Here is a 20594-nt window from a genome sequence, read left to right as displayed (position 1 = left end):
CATTCCCTCATGGTTGTGTGTTTTGGAGATAGCATCCCCCAAAGGATGAAAGTGAGAGCTTGGCAGAGATGCAAGAGTGGAGAGATGTGGCCTTGAGCTGGGAGAGGAATTGCGACAACATTGACCTTGGAACCCATTATACGCGCAAAGCGCGTGCTTATCTTCAGAGAGAGAGAAAGAGTAGTATATTCTTGAATAGAGTAGATGCTTTGAAGTTTTCTCTTAGTTTTGGATTGAAGTTTAGGAAATTTTCACTGCTTGAGCAAATCTCTGCAGGTTTTCATACGAGGAGCCACCTCTAGACACTGCTCTACGAGCCTCCTCGCTCAGCTTCTTCACGTTAATCCTCAAATGCTCACTGTCAGTTCCCATGAATCGCTCCACCACCTCCACAAACTCGTCCCTCGCCATCACCTCGGGAGGATCCGGCATGGTCACGCACGAGAACTTGAGACCGATCTTCCAGTCCTCCACTATCAACTTGCAGTTTAGATTCTGCTCCGCGACGCACGGCCAGCAAAGCATGGACACCGCGGATGCTACGCTCTCGAGGATGGAGTTCCAGCCGCAGTGACTGAGAAATCCAGCGGTGGAAGGGTGGCGGAGGATGTCTACCTGAGGAGCCCAGCTCACAACCAGTCCAAAGCTCCTCACGGCCTCCTTGAAACGCTCCAGGAACTCGGGCTCCATGCCGGCGACCGACTTGGGTCGGATGGCCCAGATAAACGGACGCTGGAGAAGCCTCAGTCCCTCGGAGAACTCCTTGAACTGATCGAAGCTGAGAGTGGCGATGCTGCCCAAGGAAATGTAGAGAACCGAGCCGGGACTTTGCTTGCCGAGCCAGGATAAACTCTCGGTGTCTTCCTTCCACAAGCTTGCCTTGTTGCAGCCGGGGGCCATGGTGAAAAGAGGACCCACTGCGATTGTTTTGGGAGAGATGTCTCGGAGGGCTTGGAAGGTGGCACTGCCCTCGAGTTCTTCGAACGAGTTGACCAAAACCCACGATGTTGTGGCGAAGCTCTTGGCTCTAGCGTATCTGCGAGCGAATCTTGATTCGTCAATGGCAGAAAGGTCGCGCGGGAGGCCCCAGATTGGCAGTGGTGACAAGCCGTCTACGTAAGTGATGTACTTTTCAATGGAACGATCTGGCGGAACACGTTAGTGCTTCTCGAAAGAAGGACAAATAAAAAAGAAGAAAGAAGCTTTACCTTGGACTGGAACGTCTCCCTTCTCCAGCATTCGCGGAAACGAGCAATCGAGCAAAACGCAAGAGGCACTGGCGGTCCAGAAAAATTCCAACCTAGGTTCTTTGTCTATGAATATATTCTTTTTTAATTTTATTATTTATACAATTATTTTTGTCTGAATATTTTATCATGCAGGATAACTATTCATAATACCTATTTTTTCATTTATGTTGCTCATGAGATTTCAAAATAAATTTCATTCTTTATTAAAATAATGTTTCTTTGATAAGTTGTTCAAAAAGATCAGTTATTATTTTTTACTTAGAAAATTTAAATAAACATTATATTATATAATATAAAGATGGTCTGTAGTTCGATTCGGTTGTCTGTCGTTTTTCCTTGGCCAGCTGTTTCGCTGTTTAGCACTTTTTCTCTTGGTATGATGATGGAAACAAGACAGCAGCAATTCAGTTCTCTCTTTGATCGTGTACACACAAGCACTAAGCAAATGGATTCCAGGCTTTACTTTGCCAGGCCAGAATTTCCATCCTCGTCCTCAAGGCACCAAGCAATGGAAGAGTAGCAAAGGTGAAGAACTTTCAATCTTTGAACATTTTGGGTGGTAGCTTATAAGTTGACGATAGCACAATGTGGAGCACTGGATCCAGCCTGTTTTGCCTTCGTCGTGAGAGCACACAAGAAGTAAAAGCTTGAGAACTGTTTAGCTTTTCCTTTTCTCCGTCAATGGGCTCTTCGACTGGTGCCAGGAGGCTCGCTCCTCACGCAGCGGTTCTTCCCATTCCAACCCAAGGCCACATCTCCCCACTCCTCCACCTCTCAAGAGCTCTGGCCTCGCGAGGCTTCGGCATAGAAAGAAAAGCGGAGCAAGAACAACGGAATTTCACTTCAACACGCATTGATTCATTTATGGCTGTATATATATACAACTTCAATCAAATCAGAAATCACCAGAGATCTGATCACGATTCGGACTGCTTGTCGTGTTCATCATTATTCCTACACTCCCCCTTCAAGCTGAGGGTGTGCTTGACACTCCAAGTTGATTCCTCAGCTTGATGAATGTGAGCTCCGAAAGTGGCTTGGTTAGAAGGTCCGCCAACTGATACTGTGAAGGAACGTATTCCAGGTGAAGATCTCTGGCTGCTACATGTTCGCGAATGAAGTGATGCTGCACGTCTATATGTTTCGTACGAGCATGAAACACAGGATTCTTTGACATGGCGATTGCACTTCTGCTGTCGCAATGCAGAATGGTCGCATCTGATTGCTGTTGATTGAGTTCTCCAAGTAATCGACGAAGCCAGATGATCTCCCTTGCTGCTGTACTGGCAGCTACGTATTCTGCTTCTACACTGGAAAGAGCAACCGTCGTTTGCTTCTTGCTTCCCCATGAAACCGGAGCACCAGCAATTATGCAGCAAATTCCGGAGGTTGAATGTCGTGTATCCAAGTTGCCAGCCCAATCTGCATCGCAGTAAGCTTGAAGAACAAGTTTGGATTGACCTGAGCATTTGTAAACCAATCCATGAGCAGCTGTTCCTTTCAAATATCTCAAAACTCTCTTCGCCATCTGCCAATGATAACAACTCGGAGACTGCATGTATCGGCTGAGGAGACCAACGGCAAAGGAGATGTCAGGGCGAGTCATGTTGGCGAGGTAGAGTAGTCCTCCAACAAGCGATCGATAGACCGAGGGCTGATCAAATAAATCATCCATCTTGCTTGTGAACTTGATGCCAGTGACGACTGGTGTAGCCACGGATTTGCAACTTGTCATGTTGAACTGGTTGAGAAGCTTCTTCACATATTGGCACTGTGTGAGGGTGATTGTCCTGTCTGCTTCATCCCTGTCAACTTCCATCCCTAACAGCTGCCGCACAGCTCCTAAGTCCTTCATCACAAACCTGTTCATAAGCTTGATCTTCACATCCTTCAAAACAGTGTGATTGTTGCTAAGAAGATATAGATTTCCATCGCTGTTCAACCTCTGCATACCGAGATCCATAAGAAAAGAATCCAAACATTCATACCACTGACGGGAAGCTTGCTTAAGGCCATAAAGAGCCTTGCGAAGCTTGCAGACGAGTTCGGAGCACCGTGATCCAAAAAGCTCAAAGCCTGGGGGTTGCCGCATAAATATCTCCTCCTTCAAGTTCCCATTAAGGAAGGCTGTTTTTACGTCCATGTGATGTGCGCACAAACCAAACTCCGCTGTAAAAGCCAGAAGCATTCTGATACTTGTCTGCTTCACAATTGGTGAGAACGTCTCATCAAAATCCACTCCAGGAACTTGTGAATATCCTTGAGCAACAAGTCTTGCTTTGTAACGCTGTACTGATCCATCAGGATTTCTGTGAAGCTTGAACACCCAGCGTGATCCAACAACTTCACGTCCTTCAGGAGCTTCCACCAAGTCATAAGTCTGGTTCTCATCAAGAGAATTCAACTCATCTTGCATTGCTGAAATCCACTTATCTGCATCAGGAGCTTGAATCACCTGCTCAAAGTTGACTGGTTCAGAAGCTATTTCTGTTGCTGCAAAAGACCATTGCTTGGGATGAGGTGCTCTGCTTGATCGTCTAGATGATGTCCGCCCATAGTTCTCCACATTGAATGGTAGATCTCGTGTGAGCCTGTCGACTTCTCCAGTTCGTGCACGATGAGTAGTATCGCCCTGTTCTTCAGGAAGAAAAGATCCAGAGATTGGTGTTGGATGATCATCTGCTAAAGGAGATGAGGGATAGATGATTGTCAGATCATCGTCATCTTCATCACCGTCTTCAACACCATCCCAACTCCATTCTTCCGGAGTCCAGTTCATGTTCTGATCTGAGCTTCCTTCTTCTTGAACATGATCTTTGTAGAGTGTTCCTTCATCAAAACGAACATCAGTGCTTACAAAGATTTGATGATTACCAGGCTGGTACAGGCGATATCCTTTTGAATTGGAATCGTATCCAACAAGAAAGGCCAGCTTGCTTCTGCTCTCCAACTTGCCAAGATGCTCATCCACCCTTTTTGCAAAGCTTAAACAACCAAAACGCCTAAGATGCACCACCGATTGTCTTTGACCAGTCCAAAGCTCTTCTGGGATCTTGTTGGGATTGCGAGAATGAGGGAGAAGGTTTTGAACATGCACAGCTGATCCAACTGCTTCAGCCCAGAGGAATTTTGGTAGTCCTGATTCTTGAAGGAAGCACCGAACTGCGTTCATGATTGTCCTATTCTTGCGCTCAGAGACTCCATTCTGTTGAGGGGTATGAGAGCAAGAGCGCTGATGAAGAATTCCTCGTTCAGCACAGAACTGCTGAAAGGACTTGTTGACGTATTCCCCTCCTGAATCAGTACGTAAACAACCAACCCTCTGACCAGTTTTCACTTCGGCTTCTACTACGAATTGCTTGAATTTGCTAAAGACTTCATCTTTGTGACGAAGAAAGAAGACGTCCGTGTGCCTGGAGAAATCATCTGTAAATGTCACAAAATACTTCGTGCCATTCTGAGCAAACAGTCGCATGGGTCCACAAACATCTGAGTGAATGAGCTGCAAGGGACAAGTGCTTCTGGTCACAGCAGGTTTGAAAGTACGACGGGTTTGCTTGCCAAGAATGCAAGTGTGACATTTTGCTGAACTTTGAAGAACGTGGTCGTTGAAGCCATCCACAAGCTCTTGCTTCTGCATACGCCTGATGAGAGGGGGATTGGCATGTGCAAGTCGAGAATGCCAGAGAGAACTATCTGCAGTCATGCATATCTCAGGAGCATTCGATTTTTCTCCAGAAGCTATCTCCTTCTCAAACAGGTTACCACATCTGGGAAAATGCAGTAATGGACGGCCATTTGCAAGAACTTGACATTGATGTTTGGAGAAATTCACATCCAGACCTTCATCCGTAAGCCTGGCTACAGAAACCAGATTCTTCACTATCTTTGGAACATACCACGCATTCTTCAAGAGCAGAGACTTTCTTCCCAGTGGAACTCGCACATCCCCAGTTGCGCGAACAGGTAAAATGCTTCCATCTCCCACACGAATGCACTTCCCTTTTGCAGCATGCAACTGCACAAAGTTCGACTCGCTTTGCATCAGGTGTCTCTCTGAACCTGAATCGATGGTCAGTTTTTCAGAAACGTTTGGAACTGCTACCTCAGATGATGCCACAAGTTCCTGTGTTTCCCCTTCCTGAGCATTTGCTGCGAGCCCTATGTTCATGCGCTGCAGCCAAGCTGCAACTGGGCAATCCTTGGAGTAGTGCCCTGGCATCCCACAGGTCCAGCATTCCTGTTTGTTCTTGCCCACAAAACAATCCCGAACTGCTGCTTCTTTACCAGAATTCCCTGAATTCTGCTGCTGCTGCGGATTTCCCCTAAACCCGCGACCTCTGCCTTGTCCTCCTCTTCCGCGGCCTCCTCTGCCTCGATGATTTCCAGCCCACAGAGCTGAATCAGTCCCTGACTGATTGCTTGATGCAGAAGCATTTGATGTAGACTGTGAGATCAAAACATGGGAAGGCCTCTGATCAAAGTCCACAATTAAACCTCTCGCAGCCAGCTCCGAGCGTAAAGTTTGCTCAGCTTGTTCAAAGTTGAGCGACATCATGCGAACGGTAGGGACGAAAGAACTAAAAGAAGAATCTTGCATGGCCTCGCAAAGTGCCAGAACTTTCTTGCTTTCGTTGAACGCTGCTGGACTGCCTTCAAGCTCCATCCACAGATCTTGCATCTTGGCGAGGAACTCTTCAAAGTTCTCACCTGGATGAAAACGGGTCTCACGAATGCAAGTCTCGACCATGCTAATCTTGGAGAGGGAAAGAACAGCATACTTGTTGTGGAGATGAGCCCAGATCTCACAAGCACACTTATGACGCAAACGCATCATAAGGGCATCTGCAAGCTTAGAAAGAATCAATCCTTTTGCTCGAGATTCCTTCTTCTCCAGCGCAGCTTGTTCCCCTGGATCAAGCTGTTGTCGAGCTGCTGCAACAGAGGCACGAATTGCCTCTTCATCCACGACTTCTCCTTCCACTGAAGTTGAAGCTCCCAACACAGCAGGGGCTCGCCGCGTACGAGCATCTGCAGCGATTGTTGGTGGTGAAACGATTTCCCAGAGTTCTTCCATCTGCAGCACGCGCATCATTTTCTCGGACCAAGTGTTGAACCCTCTCCTCCCATCAAAGGCAGTGACTCCCTGAAGCAAGATCAATCCAACTTTGCTGCAGCTCATGATGCAAGGCACAAAGAAAGGAGAAGAAAGAGTTCAGAAACCAGCACTCCGATACCAAGAAAGAAAAGCGGAGCAAGAACAACGGAATTTCACTTCAACACGCATTGATTCATTTATGGCTGTATATATATACAACTTCAATCAAATCAGAAATCACCAGAGATCTGATCACGATTCGGACTGCTTGTCGTGTTCATCATTATTCCTACAGGCATAACTTTCATCAACACGGAGGGCAACCAGCGGGACTTGAAGAACATCGTTTCGAAGGAGAGCTATGGCTGTGGTGGCGGCATTCGCTTCGAGACGGTCCCGGGCATCCAAGCAAGCGACGTCGACTTGGCGGTCCCGGAGAAGCGGCGGATGTTCTCCGAGGCAGTGATGGAGATGCAGGCTCCAGTGGAGAGCTTGCTCATCAGGAACATGGCCAGAGACGATGATCTCGTTCCTCCGGTCTCGTGCTTCATCTCGGATATGTTCTTCCCGTGGTCCGCGGAAGTAACAAGAAGGATTGGAATCCCAGAGGTCAAGTTCTGGACTGCCAGTGCCTCTTGCGTTTTGCTCGAGTGCGCGGTTCCGCAAATGTTGGAGAAGGGAGACATTCCAGTCCAAGGTATCTTTCTTTTTTTCCCTTTCCTTCTTTCGAGAAGCTCTAACGTCTTCCGCCAGATCGTTCCATTGAGAAGTGCATAACTTACGTAGACGGCTTGTCACCACTACCAATGTGGAGCCTCCCGGGCGACTTTTCTGCCAATGACGACGACCCGGGATTCGCTGGCAAGTGCGCTAGAGCCAAGATCTTCGCCACAACCTCGTGGGTTTTGATAAACTCGTTCGAAGAACTCGAGGGCAGTGCCGCATTCCAAGCTTTCCGAGACATCTCTCCCAGAACAATCGCAGTGGGTCCTGTTTTCACCATGATCCCCGGCTCCGAACCACGCAACAGTGCCCTGTGGGAGGAAGACAGCGAGAGTTTATCCTGGCTCGGCAAGCAAAGTCCCGGCTCGGTTCTCTACATTTCCTTGGGCACCATCGCGACTCTCAGCTTCGATCAGTTCAAGGAGTTCTCCGAGGGACTGAGGCTTCTCCAGCGTCCGTTTATCTGGGCCATCCGACCCAAGTCGGTCACCGGCATGGAGCCCGAGTTCCTGGAGTGTTTCAAGGAGACCGTGAGGAGCTTTGGACTGGTTGTGAGCTGGGCTCCTCAGGTGGACATCCTCCGCCACCCTTCCACGGCTGGATTTCTCAGTCACTGCGGCTGGAACTCCATCCTCGAGAGCGTAGCATCCGCGGTGCCCATGCTTTGCTGGCCGTGCGTCGCGGAGCAGAATCTAAACTGCAAGCTAGTGGTGGAGGACTGGAAGATCGGTCTCAAGTTCTCGAACATGACGAGGTCGGATCCTCGCGACGTGGTGGTGGCGAGGGACGAGTTTGTGGAGGTGGTGGAGCGATTCATGGGAGCTGACAGTGAGCATTTGAGGATTAACGTGAAGAAGCTGAGCGAGGAGGCTCATAGAGCTGTGTCTAGAGGTGGCTCCTCGTATGAAAACCTGGAGAGATTTGCCGAAGTAATGAAGACTTTCTTACATACATAAATTAAGCAAACTATTGGAATAAAATTATTATTTTAGTGACAAGATAAAATTTTCCAGATTTTGGTATGAAGAGCCCCCCACACACACTGCTTTTCTAGCTTCTTCACTCAGCTTCTTTGCATTACTCCTCATGTATTGCGCAATACCATTGTCATCTTCCATCAATTTCTTCACCACCTTTTGAAATTCATCCCTCACCACAAGCTTCCCAGATCCCACATTGGAATATCGCAATCCAATCTTCCAATCTTCCACCACCAACTTGCAATTCAGATTTTGTTCCGCAACGCAAGGGTGGCAGATCATAGGCACACCAGCAGCCATGCTTTCCAGCACAGAATTCCATCCACAGTGAGTGAAAAATCCCCCAATAGAAGCATGCTGGAGAACTTCTCGCTGGGGAGCCCAAGTTATAACTCGCCCAAAACTTCTTACTCTCTCTTTGAACGGTTCCAGAAACTCGGGCTCCATACCCGGCACAGACTTTGGACGAATCCCCCATAGAAATGGCCTCTGGAGTTCTTCCAGCCCTGCTGCTATCTCTTTAGCTTGTTCCAAGCTCAGGGTGGCGATGCTACCAAAAGCTATGTAGAGCACGGATCCTTCTTCTTGCTCGTTGAGCCATGCTAAGCACTCGTTGTCTTCCTTCCAGAGGCTTGCATTTTTCATGGATGGTGAAGATAGAAACGCGGGACCTATGGGTATTATCCTTGGGATGTAATCTCTCACGGCCTCAAGCGCGCCACCTTCGAGCTCCTCGAAAGTGTTGGCCAGGAACCAAGAATTCTGGGGGATGTTTTTTAGCCTCTCGTACCTGCGAGTGAAACTTGGATCATCCCTGAAAGCAAAAACCCGGGGAAGACTCCACACAGGCAATGGTGACAAGCCACGCACGTACTCGATGGATTTGTCCATAGAGAAATCTGGAAGAAACCATGGAAAAGAAAATAAGTAAGGAACCATGGTTGATAATCATACCTTCGACGGGTATGTCTCCTCTCTCCAAGAGCAAGGGAATGGAAAAATCCAGAAGAACACAAGCAGCACTCGTAGGCCAGAAGTAAACGCTTGGAACTCCGATTCTGGCCGCCAGATCTCTCATCCAGGGGAACAACTCGGAGACGATGCACGAAACAGGGGGGCCCTTGGCGATGATCTTCTCTCGTAGCAGCCTCTCCACTGGCGCTTCCATGTCGACCATAGCCCGGTAGAAGATCTGGCGATTCTCGAGCTGGGTCAAGTCGAGGCCGTGGTAAGCCGCCTCCAGCCCGGGGAAGGTCTCGAAGCGAATGCCCTCGACGCCATCTCCCAGCATTTCCTTGATGCTGTCTTGATTGGCCTCCGTGTTGACGAAAGTGATGAGGATGGATCCATGAGAAGCGAGAGCTTGGCAGAGATGCAAGAGTGGAGAGATGTGGCCTTGAGCTGGGAGAGGAACGGCGACAACATGAGGTGTGATCTTGGAACCCATTATACGCGCAACGCGCGTGCTTATCTCGTCTTTCCAATCCAATCTTGAGAGAGAGAGAGAAAGAAGTATATCGAGGGTAGTATATTCTTGAATAGAGTTGACTTTGGATCAAAGTTTAGGAAGTTTTCACTGCTTGAGCAAATCTCTCCAGGTTTTCATACGAGGAGCCACCTCTAGACACTGCTCTACGAGCCTCCTCGCTCAGCTTCTTGATGTTAATCCTCAAATGCTCACTGTCAGCACCCATGAATCGCTCCACCACCTCCACAAACTCGTCCCTCGCTACCACCACCTCCACAAACTCGTCCCTCGCTACCCCCACCTCGTGAGGATCCGGCATGGCCACGCGCGAGAACTTGAGACCGATCTTCCAGTCCTCCACTATTAGCTTGCAGTTTAGATTCTGCTCCGCGACGCACGGCCAGCAAAGCATGGGCACCGCGGATGCTACGCTCTCGAGGATGGAGTTCCAGCCGCAGTGACTGAGAAATCCAGCCGTGGAAGGGTGGCGGAGGATGTCCACCTGAGGAGCCCAGCTCACAACCAGTCCAAAGCTCCTCACGGTCTCCTTGAAACGCTCCAGGAACTCGGGCTCCATACCGGCGACCGACTTGGGTCGGATGGCCCAGATAAACGGACGCTGGAGAAGCCTCAGTCCCTCGGAGAACTCCTTGAACTGATCGAAGCTGAGAGTCGCGATGGTGCCCAAGGAAATGTAGAGAACCGAGCCGGGACTTTGCTTGCCGAGCCAGGATAAACTCTCGGTGTCTTCCGTCCACAAGCTTGCATTGCTGGAGCCGGGGACCATGGTGGAAAGTGGACCCACTGCGATTGCTTTGGGAGAGATGTCTCGGAGAGCTTGGAAGGTGGCACTGCCCTCGAGTTCTTCGAACGAGTTGACCAAAACCCACGACGTTGTGGCGAAGCTCTTGGCTCTGGCGTATCCGCGAGCGAATCCCGGGTCGTCGTCACTGGCAGAAAAGTCGCCCGGGAGGCTCCACATTGGTAGTGGTGACAAGCCGTCTACGTAAGTTATGCGCTTCTCAATGGAACGATCTGGTGGAACACGTATATGGACGTCAGTGCTTCTCGAAAGAAGGAAAAATAAAAAAGAAGAAAGCAGCTTTACCTTGGACTGGAATGTCTCCCTTCTCCAGCATTTGGGGATACGAGGAGTAGAGCAAAACGCAAGAAGCACTGGCGACCCAGAACTTGACCTCTGGGATTCCGATCCTTCTGGGTACTTCCGTGGACCACGGGAACAACATATCCGAGATGAAGCATGAGACCGGAGGAACGAGATCATCGTCTCTTGCCATGCTCCTGACGAGCAAGCTCTCCACTGGACCCTGCATCGCCATCAATGCCTCGAAGAACATTGGCCGCGTCTCCGGGGCCGTGAAGTCGGCCTCGCTCGTTTGGACCCCGGGGACCGTCTCGAAACGAATGCTGCCACCAGAGCCAAAGCTCTCCTCCTGTGAAACGATGTCCTTCAAGTCCCTGTGGTTGCCCTCCGTGTTGATAAAAGTTATGACGAAGCCTCGCGAGGCCAGAGCTCTAGAGAGATGGAGGAATGGAGTGATGTGGCCTAGAGTTGGAATGGGAAGAACCGCTGCGTGAGGAGCGAGCCCCTCGGCACCAGTAGAAGAACCCATTGACGAAGAACAAAGGAAATTCAAGCTTACTTCATGAAGGTGCTGCCGTTTCTTTCTGGCTCCAAGGCTGAGCTTAAGAATCAGTGCGTTTTGCAAAGGTTTTATTCTAGTGTTCTCCTTCAGGAATTTTTTAGTCCTCTTGATTATGCCATCTATTTCTTTGGGAAGGAAAATAACACTTCCACCAACCTATACACTTTCAAGTATCATCTTTATGTGCTCTTGGTGGTTGGTCTGTCTGTGCATTGGCCCCGCCCTCATACCCGATGATCGTCCTGCCACCAGCTGCGGCATTGGATATAAATTACCTTATGAAACTTGACGAACTTGTCCAAACTTTCATATGAAGATCCTGCCTTCTTTCACTGTTGCTCCCTGAGCAGCCTCGCTGAGCTCCTTCACATTACATCTAAAGGAATCGCCATTCTCAGCTCCCATGAGCTGCTCCACCACCTCCACAAACTCGTCCCTGCCACCACCTTGCAAGGATCTCTCATGGGTGAGAACTTAAGATCGATCTTCCAGTTTTCCACTATAAGCTTGCAGTTGAGATTCTGCTCGGCAACTCATGACCAGCAAAGGATTGGCACTGCTGAAGATACACTCTCGCAGCCTGTGGAAGGATGCTGGAGGATTTCCGGTTGAGGAGCCCAGCTCACAACCAGTCCAAAGCTGATCACTTTCAAGGAGAGCCTTGAAAGCCTCCAGGAACTCAGGCTCTATGCCAGGGACCAACTTGAGACAAATGGCCATTATAACTGGCCTCTAGAGCTCTTCTTTAAGCTGTTCCTTGCTCTTTAGTTTTTTTCACTTTTTGTTTTTCCATTTTTTAGTGTTTAGTTCTTTTATCAAATTTCCTCATATGGTTCCCTTTTGACTCCAGAACTTTACACTCTCTTTCTTCTTATTATTATTTTTTTTGTTTTTCTTTAGTTTCTTCTTTTTGCATCAGTTTCTGACATAAGGCATCACCTTGGAGTCTACACTAGCACATTGGCCATGGGTTCTTGCACGTGACAAAGTCCAGCACATTCCCTCATGGTTGTGTGTTTTGGAGATAGCATCCCCCAAAGGATGAAAGTGAGAGCTTGGCAGAGATGCAAGAGTGGAGAGATGTGGCCTTGAGCTGGGAGAGGAATTGCGACAACATTGACCTTGGAACCCATTATACGCGCAAAGCGCGTGCTTATCTTCAGAGAAAGAGAGAAAGAACTGTAGTATATTCTTGAATAGAGTAGATGCTTTGAAGTTTTCTCTTAGCTTTGGATTGAAGTTTAGGAAATTTTCACTGCTTGAGCAAATCTCTCCAGGTTTTCATATGAGGAGCCACCACTAGACACTGCTCTACGAGCCTCCTCGCTCAGCTTCTTCACGTTAATCCTCAAATGCTCACTGTCAGTTCCCATGAATCGCTCCACCACCTCCACAAACTCGTCCCTCGCCATCACCTCGGGAGGATCCGGCATGGTCACGCACGAGAACTTGAGACCGATCTTCCAGTCCTCCACTATCAACTTGCAGTTTAGATTCTGCTCCGCGACGCACGGCCAGCAAAGCATGGGCACCGCGGATGCTACGCTCTCGAGGATGGAGTTCCAGCCGCAGTGACTGAGAAATCCAGCCGTGGAAGGGTGGCGGAGGATGTCCACCTGAGGAGCCCGGCTCACAACCAGTCCAAAGCTCCTCACGGCCTCCTTGAAACGCTCCAGGAACTCGGGCTCCATGCCGGCGACCGACTTGGGTCGGATGGCCCAGATAAACGGACGCTGGAGAAGCCTCAGTCCCTCGGAGAACTCCTTGAACTGATCGAAGCTGAGAGTCGCGATGGTGCCCAAGGAAATGTAGAGAACCGAGCCGGGACTTTGCTTGCCGAGCCAGGATAAACTCTCGGTGTCTTCCTTCCACAAGCTTGCCTTGTTGCAGCCGGGGGCCATGGTGAAAAGAGGACCCACAGCGATTGCTTTGGGAGAGATGTCTCGGAGGGCTTGGAAGGTGGCACTGCCCTCGAGTTCTTCGAACGAGTTGACCAAAACCCACGACGTTGTGGCGAAGCTCTTGGCTCTAGCGTATCTGCCAGCGAATCTTGATTCGTCAATGGCAGAAAGGTCGCGCGGGAGGCCCCAGATTGGCAGTGGTGACAAGCCGTCTACGTAAGTGATGTACTTTTCAATGGAACGATCTGGCGGAACACGTTAGTGCTTCTCGAAAGAAGGACAAATAAAAAAGAAGAAAGAAGCTTTACCTTGGACTGGAACGTCTCCCTTCTCCAGCATTCGCGGAAACGAGCAATCGAGCAAAACGCAAGAGGCACTGGCGATCCAGAACTTGACCTCTGGGATTCCAGTCCTTCTTGCTACTTCCGCGGACCACGGGAACATATCCGAGATGAAGCACGAGACCGGAGGAACGAGATCATCGTCTCTGGCCATGTTCCTGATGAGCAAGCTTTCCACTGGAGCCTGCATCTCCATCACTGCCTCGGAGAACATCCCCCGCTTCTCCGGGACCGCGAAGTCGACGTCGCTCGCTTGGATGCCCGGGACCGTCTCGAAGCGAATGCCGCCGCCATAGCCAAAGCTCTCCTCCTGTGAAACGATGTCCTTCAGGTCCCTGTGGTTGCCCTCCGTGTTGATGAAAGTTATGACGAAGCCTCGCGAGGCCAGAGCTCTGGAGAGATGGAGGAATGGAGTGATGTGGCGTAGCGTTGGAATGGGAAGAACCGCTGCGTGAGGAGCGAGCCCCTCGGCACCAGTAGAAGAACCCATTGACGAAGAACAAAGAAAATTCAAGCTTACTTCGTGAGTGCTCTGGAAGGTGCTGCCGTTTCTCACAATACCTTTTCTGGATAAGCTTGAAATCGCTCCAAGGCTGAGCTTAAGAATCAGTGCGTTTTGCAAAGGTTTTAATCTAGTGTTCTCCTTCAGGAATGTTTTACTCCTCTTGATTACGCCATCTATTTCTTTGGGAAGGAAAATAACACTTCCACCAACCTATACACTTTCAAGTATCATCTTTATGTGCTCTTGGTGGTTGGTCTGTCTGTGCATTGGCCCCGCCCTCATGCCCGATGATCGTCCTGCCACCAGCTGCGGCATTGGATATAAATTACCTTATGAAACTTGACAAACTTGTCCAAACTTTCATATGAAGATCTTGACTTCTTTCACTGTTGCTCCCTGAGCAGCCTCGCTGAGCTCCTTCACATTACATCTAAAGGAATCGCCACTCTCAGCTCCCATGAGTTGCTCCACCACCTCCACAAACTCATCCCTGCCACCACCTTGCAAGGATCTCTCATGGGTGAGAACTTAAGATCGATCTTCCAGTTTTCCACTATAAGCTTGCAGTTGAGATTCTGCTCGGCAACTCATGACCAGCAAAGGATTGGCACTGCTGAAGATACACTCTCGCAGCCTGTGGAAGGATGCTGGAGGATTTCCGGTTGAGGAGCCCAGCTCACAACCAGTCCAAAGCTGATCACTTTCAAGGAGAGCCTTGAAAGCCTCCAGGAACTCAGGCTCTATGCCAGGGACCAACTTGAGACAAATGGCCATTATAACTGGCCTCTAGAGCTCTTCTTTAAGCTGTTCCTTGCTCTTTAGTTTTTTTCACTTTTTGTTTTTCCATTTTTTAGTGTTTAGTTCTTTTATCAAATTTCCTCATATGGTTCCCTTTTGACTCCAGAACTTTACACTCTCTTTCTTCTTATTATTATTTTTTTTGTTTTTCTTTAGTTTCTTCTTTTTGCATCAGTTTCTGACATAAGGCATCACCTTGGAGTCTACACTAGCACATTGGCCATGGGTTCTTGCACGTGACAAAGTCCAGCACATTCCCTCATGGTTGTGTGTTTCGGAGATAGCATCCCCCAAAGGATGAAAGTGAGAGCTTGGCAGAGATGCAAGAGTGGAGAGATGTGGCCTTGAGCTGGGAGAGGAATTGCGACAACATTGACCTTGGAACCCATTATACGCGCAAAGCGCGTGCTTATCTTCAGAGAGAGAGAGAAAGAACTGTAGTATATTCTTGAATAGAGTAGATGCTTTGAAGTTTTCTCTTAGCTTTGGATTGAAGTTTAGGAAATTTTCACTGCTTGAGCAAATCTCTCCAGGTTTTCATATGAGGAGCCACCACTAGACACTGCTCTACGAGCCTCCTCGCTCAGCTTCTTCACGTTAATCCTCAAATGCTCACTGTCAGTTCCCATGAATCGCTCCACCACCTCCACAAACTCGTCCCTCGCCATCACCTCGGGAGGATCCGGCATGGTCACGCACGAGAACTTGAGACCGATCTTCCAGTCCTCCACTATCAACTTGCAGTTTAGATTCTGCTCCGCGACGCACGGCCAGCAAAGCATGGGCACCGCGGATGCTACGCTCTCGAGGATGGAGTTCCAGCCGCAGTGACTGAGAAATCCAGCCGTGGAAGGGTGGCGGAGGATGTCCACCTGAGGAGCCCGGCTCACAACCAGTCCAAAGCTCCTCACGGCCTCCTTGAAACGCTCCAGGAACTCGGGCTCCATGCCGGCGACCGACTTGGGTCGGATGGCCCAGATAAACGGACGCTGGAGAAGCCTCAGTCCCTCGGAGAACTCCTTGAACTGATCGAAGCTGAGAGTCGCGATGGTGCCCAAGGAAATGTAGAGAACCGAGCCGGGACTTTGCTTGCCGAGCCAGGATAAACTCTCGGTGTCTTCCTTCCACAAGCTTGCCTTGTTGCAGCCGGGGGCCATGGTGAAAAGAGGACCCACAGCGATTGCTTTGGGAGAGATGTCTCGGAGGGCTTGGAAGGTGGCACTGCCCTCGAGTTCTTCGAACGAGTTGACCAAAACCCACGACGTTGTGGCGAAGCTCTTGGCTCTAGCGTATCTGCCAGCGAATCTTGATTCGTCAATGGCAGAAAGGTCGCGCGGGAGGCCCCAGATTGGCAGTGGTGACAAGCCGTCTACGTAAGTGATGTACTTTTCAATGGAACGATCTGGCGGAACACGTTAGTGCTTCTCGAAAGAAGGACAAATAAAAAAGAAGAAAGAAGCTTTACCTTGGACTGGAACGTCTCCCTTCTCCAGCATTCGCGGAAACGAGCAATCGAGCAAAACGCAAGAGGCACTGGCGATCCAGAACTTGACCTCTGGGATTCCAGTCCTTCTTGCTACTTCCGCGGACCACGGGAACATATCCGAGATGAAGCACGAGACCGGAGGAACGAGATCATCGTCTCTGGCCATGTTCCTGATGAGCAAGCTTTCCACTGGAGCCTGCATCTCCATCACTGCCTCGGACAACATCCCCCGCTTCTCCGGGACCGCGAAGTCGACGTCGCTCGCTTGGATGCCCGGGACCGTCTCGAAGCGAATGCCGCCGCCATAGCCAAAGCTCTCCTCCTGTGAAACGATGTCCTTCAAGTCCCTGTGGTTGCCCTCCGTGTTGATGAAAGTTATGACGAAGCCTCGCGAGGCCAGAGCTCTGGAGAGATGGAGGAATGGAGTGATGTGGCGTAGCGTTGGAATGGGAAGAACCGCTGCGTGAGGAGCGAGCCCCTCGGCACCAGTAGAAGAACCCATTGACGAAGAACAAAGAAAATTCAAGCTTACTTCGTGAGTGCTCTGGAAGGTGCTGCCGTTTCTCACAATACCTTTTCTGGATAAGCTTGAAATCGCTCCAAGGCTGAGCTTAAGAATCAGTGCGTTTTGCAAAGGTTTTAATCTAGTGTTCTCCTTCAGGAATGTTTTACTCCTCTTGATTACGCCATCTATTTCTTTGGGAAGGAAAATAACACTTCCACCAACCTATACACTTTCAAGTATCATCTTTATGTGCTCTTGGTGGTTGGTCTGTCTGTGCATTGGCCCCGCCCTCATGCCCGATGATCGTCCTGCCACCAGCTGCGGCATTGGATATAAATTACCTTATGAAACTTGACGAACTTGTCCAAACTTTCATATGAAGATCCTGCCTTCTTTCACTGTTGCTCCCTGAGCAGCCTCGCTGAGCTCCTTCACATTACATCTAAAGGAATTGCCACTCGCAGCTCCCATGAGTTGCTCCACCACCTCCACAAACTCGTCCCTGCCACCACCTTGCGAGGATATCTCATGGGCGAGAACTTAAGATCGATCTTCCAGTCTTCCACTATAAGCTTGCAGTTGAGATTCTGCTTGGCAACTCATGGCCAGCAAAGGATTGGCACTGCTGAAGATACACTCTCGCAGCTTGTGGAAAGATGCTGGAGGATTTCCAGTTGAGGAGCCCAGCTCACAACCAATCCAAAGCTGATCACTTTCAAGGAGAGCCTTGAAAGCCTCCAGGAACTCGGGCTCTATGCCAGGGACCAACTTGAGACAAATGGCCATTATAACTGGCCTCTAGAGCTCTTCCAATCTTGTTAGTATTTCTATAAGCTGTTCCTTACTCTTCAGCTTTTTTCACTTTGTTTTTTCATTTTTTAGTGTTTAATTCTTTTATCAAGTTTCCTCATGTGATTCCTTTTTAACTCCAGAACTTTACACTTATTATTTTTTCTTTGTTTTTCTTTAGTTTCTTTTCCTCGCAGCAGTTTCTGACATAAGGCATCACCTTGGAGTCTACATTAACACATTAGCCATGGGTTCTTGCACATGACAAAGTCTAACACATTCCCTCGTGGTTGCGTGTTTTCGAGATAGCATCCCCCAAAGGATGAAAGTGAGAGCTTGGCAGAGATGCAAGAGTGGAGAGGGGAAAGGAATCGCCACAACATTGATCTTGGAACCCATTATACGCGCAAAGCGCGTGCTTATCTTCAGAGAGAGAGAGAAAGAGTAGTATATTCTTGAGTAGAGTAGATGCTTTGAAGTTTTCTCTTAGCCGTGGATTGAAGTTTAGGAAATTTTCACTGCTTGAGCAAATCTCTCCAGGTTTTCATACGAGGAGCCACCACTAGACACTGCTCTACGAGCCTCCTCGCTCAGCTTCTTCACGTTAATCCTCAAATGCTCACTGTCAGTTCCCATGAATCGCTCCACCACCTCCACAAACTCGTCCCTCGCCATCACCTCGGGAGGATCCAGCATGGTCACGCACGAGAACTTGAGACCGATCTTCCAGTCCTCCACTATCAACTTGCAGTTTAGATTCTGCTCCGCGACGCACGGCCAGCAAAGCATGGGCACCGCGGATGCTACGCTCTCGAGGATGGAGTTCCAGCCGCAGTGACTGAGAAATCCAGCCGTGGAAGGGTGGCGGAGGATGTCCACCTGAGGAGCCCAGCTCACAACCAGTCCAAAGCTCCTCACGGCCTCCTTGAAACGCTCCAGGAACTCGGGCTCCATGCCGGCGACCGACTTGGGTCGGATGGCCCAGATAAACGGACGCTGGAGAAGCGTCAGTCCCTCGGAGAACTCCTTGAACTGATCGAAGCTGAGAGTCGCCATGCTGCCCAAGGAAATGTAGAGAACCGAGCCGGGACTTTGCTTGCCGAGCCAGGATAAACTCTCGGTGTCTTCCTTCCACAAGCTTGCCTTGTTGGAGCCGGGGACCATGGTGAAAAGAGGACCCACTGCGATTGCTTTGGGAGAGATGTCTCGGAGGGCTTGGAAGGTGGCACTGCCCTCGAGTTCTTCGAACGAGTTGACCAAAACCCACGACGTTGTGGCGTAGCTCTTGGCTCTAGCGTATCTGCGAGCGAATCTTGATTCGTCAATGGCAGAAAGGTCGCGCGGGAGGCCCCAGATTGGCAGTGGTGACAAGCCGTCTACGTAAGTGATGTACTTTTCAATGGAACGATCTGGCGGAACACGTTAGTGAAGGACAAATAAAAAAGAAGAAAGAAGCTTTACCTTGGACTGGAACGTCTCCCTTCTCCAGCATTCGCGGAAACGAGCAATCGAGCAAAACGCAAGAGGCACTGGCGGTCCAGAACTTGACCTCTGGGATTCCAGTCCTTCTTGCTACTTCCGCGGACCACGGGAACATATCCGAGATGAAGCACGAGACCGGAGGAACGAGATCATCGTCTCTGGCCATGTTCCTGATGAGCAAGCTTTCCACTGGAGCTTGCATCTCCATCACTGCCTCGGACAACATCCCCCGCTTCTCCGGGACCGCGAAGTCGACGTCGCTCGCTTGGATGCCCGGGACCGTCTCGAAGCGAATGCCGCCGCCATAGCCAAAGCTCTCCTCCTGCGAAACGATGTCCTTCAAGTCCCTGTGGTTGGCCTCCGTGTTGATGAAAGTTATGACGAAGCCTCGCGACGCCAGCGCTCTGGAGAGATGGAGGAATGGAGTGATGTGGCCTTGGGTTGGAACGGGAAGAACCGCTGCATGAGGAGCGAGCCCCTCGGCACCAGTAGAAGAACCCATTGACGAAGAACAAAGAAAATTCAAGCTTACTTCGTGAGTGCTCTGGAAGGTGCTGCCGTTTCTCACAATACCTTTTCTGGATAAGCTTCAAATCGCTCCAAGGCTGAGCTTAAGAATCAGTGCGTTTTGCAAATGTTTTAATCTAGTGTTCTCCTTCAGGAATGTTTTACTCCTCTTGATTACGCCATCTATTTCTTTGGGAAGGAAAATAACACTTCCACCAACCTATACACTTTCAAGTATCATCTTTATGTGCTCTTGGTGGTTGGTCTGTCTGTGCATTGGCCCCGCCCTCATGCCCGATGATCCTCCTGCCACCAGCTGCGGCATTGGATATAAGTTACCTTATGAAACTTGACAAACTTGTCCAAACTTTCATATGAAGATCCTGCCTTCTTTCACTGTTGCTCCCTGAGCAGCCTCGCTGAGCTCCTTCACATTACATCTAAACCTTGCGAGGATCTCTCATGGGCGGGAACTTAAGATCGATCTTCCAGTCTTCCACTATAAGCTTGCAGTTGAGATTCTGCTTGGCAACTCATGGCCAGCAAAGGATTGGCACCGCTGAAGATACACTCTCGCAGCCTGTGGAAGGATGCTGGAGGATTTCCAGTTGAGGAGCCCAGCTCACAACCTGTCCAAAGCTGATCACTTGCAAGGAGAGCCTTGAAAGCCTCCAGGAACTCGGGCTCTATGCCAGGGACCAACTTGAGACAAATGGCCATTCTAACTGGCCTCTAGAGCTCTTCCAATCTTGCTAGTATTTCTTTAAGCTGTTCTTTGCTCTTTAGTTTTTTTCACTTTTTGTTTTTCCATTTTTTAGTGTTTAATTCTTTTATCAAGTTTCCCCATGTGGTTCCCCTTTGACTCCAGAACTTTACACTCTCTTTCTTATTATTATTTTTTCTTTGTTTTTCTTTAGTTTCTTCTCCTCACATCAGTTTCTGATATAAAGCATCACCTTAGAGTCTACATTAGCACATTAGCCATGGGTTTTTGCACGTAACAAAGTCCAGCACATTCCCTCATGGTTGCGTGTTTTGGAGATAGCATCCCCCAAAGGATGAAAGTGAGAGCTTGGCAGAGATGCAAGAGTGGA

General features: G+C 49.4%; 6 protein-coding genes across 6 annotated transcripts; 1 reads left to right on the top strand and 5 right to left on the bottom strand.

The window, feature by feature from the left end:
• Nucleotides 1-240: 240 nt before the first annotated feature.
• LOC9640086 (UDP-glycosyltransferase 71A15) lies at nucleotides 241-690 on the bottom strand. The gene has a single exon (XM_024676613.1). The coding sequence runs from the start codon at nucleotides 688-690 to the stop codon at nucleotides 241-243; it is 450 nt and encodes a 149-aa protein (XP_024532381.1).
• Nucleotides 691-1727: 1037 nt separating this feature from the next.
• LOC9642937 (linamarin synthase 2) lies at nucleotides 1728-8042 on the top strand. Its single transcript, XM_024676386.1, has 3 exons — nucleotides 1728-2052; nucleotides 6644-7045; nucleotides 7102-8042. Exons 1-3 carry the CDS (start codon nucleotides 1932-1934, stop codon nucleotides 8025-8027), a joined length of 1449 nt encoding a protein of 482 aa, XP_024532154.1. The 5' UTR covers nucleotides 1728-1931; the 3' UTR covers nucleotides 8028-8042.
• On the bottom strand, nucleotides 8039-11240 carry LOC9642936. Its single transcript, XM_024676387.1, is given in 4 exon segments — nucleotides 8039-8950; nucleotides 9006-9612; nucleotides 9614-10554; nucleotides 10628-11240. Coding segments are annotated over 4 exon segments (2970 nt in total). The 5' UTR covers nucleotides 11154-11240; the 3' UTR covers nucleotides 8039-8054.
• A 1152-nt stretch (nucleotides 11241-12392) lies between these two features.
• LOC9642935 (linamarin synthase 2) lies at nucleotides 12393-14103 on the bottom strand. Its single transcript, XM_002971369.2, has 2 exons — nucleotides 13396-14103; nucleotides 12393-13332 (listed from the first exon to the last, which is right to left on the bottom strand). Exons 1-2 carry the CDS (start codon nucleotides 13916-13918, stop codon nucleotides 12428-12430), a joined length of 1428 nt encoding a protein of 475 aa, XP_002971415.1. The 5' UTR covers nucleotides 13919-14103; the 3' UTR covers nucleotides 12393-12427.
• Nucleotides 14104-15193: 1090 nt separating this feature from the next.
• LOC9642934 (linamarin synthase 2) lies at nucleotides 15194-16905 on the bottom strand. The gene is made up of 2 exons (XM_002971368.2): nucleotides 16197-16905; nucleotides 15194-16133 (listed from the first exon to the last, which is right to left on the bottom strand). Exons 1-2 carry the CDS (start codon nucleotides 16717-16719, stop codon nucleotides 15229-15231), a joined length of 1428 nt encoding a protein of 475 aa, XP_002971414.1. The 5' UTR covers nucleotides 16720-16905; the 3' UTR covers nucleotides 15194-15228.
• A 1075-nt stretch (nucleotides 16906-17980) lies between these two features.
• Nucleotides 17981-19595, bottom strand: LOC9642933 (linamarin synthase 2). The gene is made up of 2 exons (XM_002971367.2): nucleotides 18973-19595; nucleotides 17981-18920 (listed from the first exon to the last, which is right to left on the bottom strand). Exons 1-2 carry the CDS (start codon nucleotides 19493-19495, stop codon nucleotides 18016-18018), a joined length of 1428 nt encoding a protein of 475 aa, XP_002971413.1. The 5' UTR covers nucleotides 19496-19595; the 3' UTR covers nucleotides 17981-18015.
• Nucleotides 19596-20594: the final 999 nt, after the last annotated feature.

This window comes from Selaginella moellendorffii, unplaced genomic scaffold (genome assembly GCF_000143415.4).
Source record: "Selaginella moellendorffii unplaced genomic scaffold, v1.0 SELMOscaffold_17, whole genome shotgun sequence".
Lineage (NCBI taxonomy): Eukaryota > Viridiplantae > Streptophyta > Lycopodiopsida > Selaginellales > Selaginellaceae > Selaginella > Selaginella moellendorffii.
The sequence above is the reverse complement of the archived record's forward strand: the minus strand, read 5'-3'. Positions and strand labels throughout refer to the sequence as shown.

Coding starts and splice junctions, on each gene's coding strand:
- LOC9640086 (XM_024676613.1), bottom strand. CDS start 690: ATGGAGCCCGAGTTCCTGGAGCGTTTCAAGGAGGCCGTGAGGAGCTTT.
- LOC9642937 (XM_024676386.1), top strand. CDS start 1,932: ATGGGCTCTTCGACTGGTGCCAGGAGGCTCGCTCCTCACGCAGCGGTT. Junction 2,053..6,643: donor TCTGGCCTCGCGAGGCTTCG/GCATAGAAAGAA, acceptor TTATTCCTACAG/GCATAACTTTCATCAACACG. Junction 7,046..7,101: donor GGGAGACATTCCAGTCCAAG/GTATCTTTCTTT, acceptor GTCTTCCGCCAG/ATCGTTCCATTGAGAAGTGC.
- LOC9642935 (XM_002971369.2), bottom strand. CDS start 13,918: ATGGGTTCTTCTACTGGTGCCGAGGGGCTCGCTCCTCACGCAGCGGTT. Junction 13,333..13,395: donor GGGAGACGTTCCAGTCCAAG/GTAAAGCTTCTT, acceptor GTGTTCCGCCAG/ATCGTTCCATTGAAAAGTAC.
- LOC9642934 (XM_002971368.2), bottom strand. CDS start 16,719: ATGGGTTCTTCTACTGGTGCCGAGGGGCTCGCTCCTCACGCAGCGGTT. Junction 16,134..16,196: donor GGGAGACGTTCCAGTCCAAG/GTAAAGCTTCTT, acceptor GTGTTCCGCCAG/ATCGTTCCATTGAAAAGTAC.
- LOC9642933 (XM_002971367.2), bottom strand. CDS start 19,495: ATGGGTTCTTCTACTGGTGCCGAGGGGCTCGCTCCTCATGCAGCGGTT. Junction 18,921..18,972: donor GGGAGACGTTCCAGTCCAAG/GTAAAGCTTCTT, acceptor GTGTTCCGCCAG/ATCGTTCCATTGAAAAGTAC.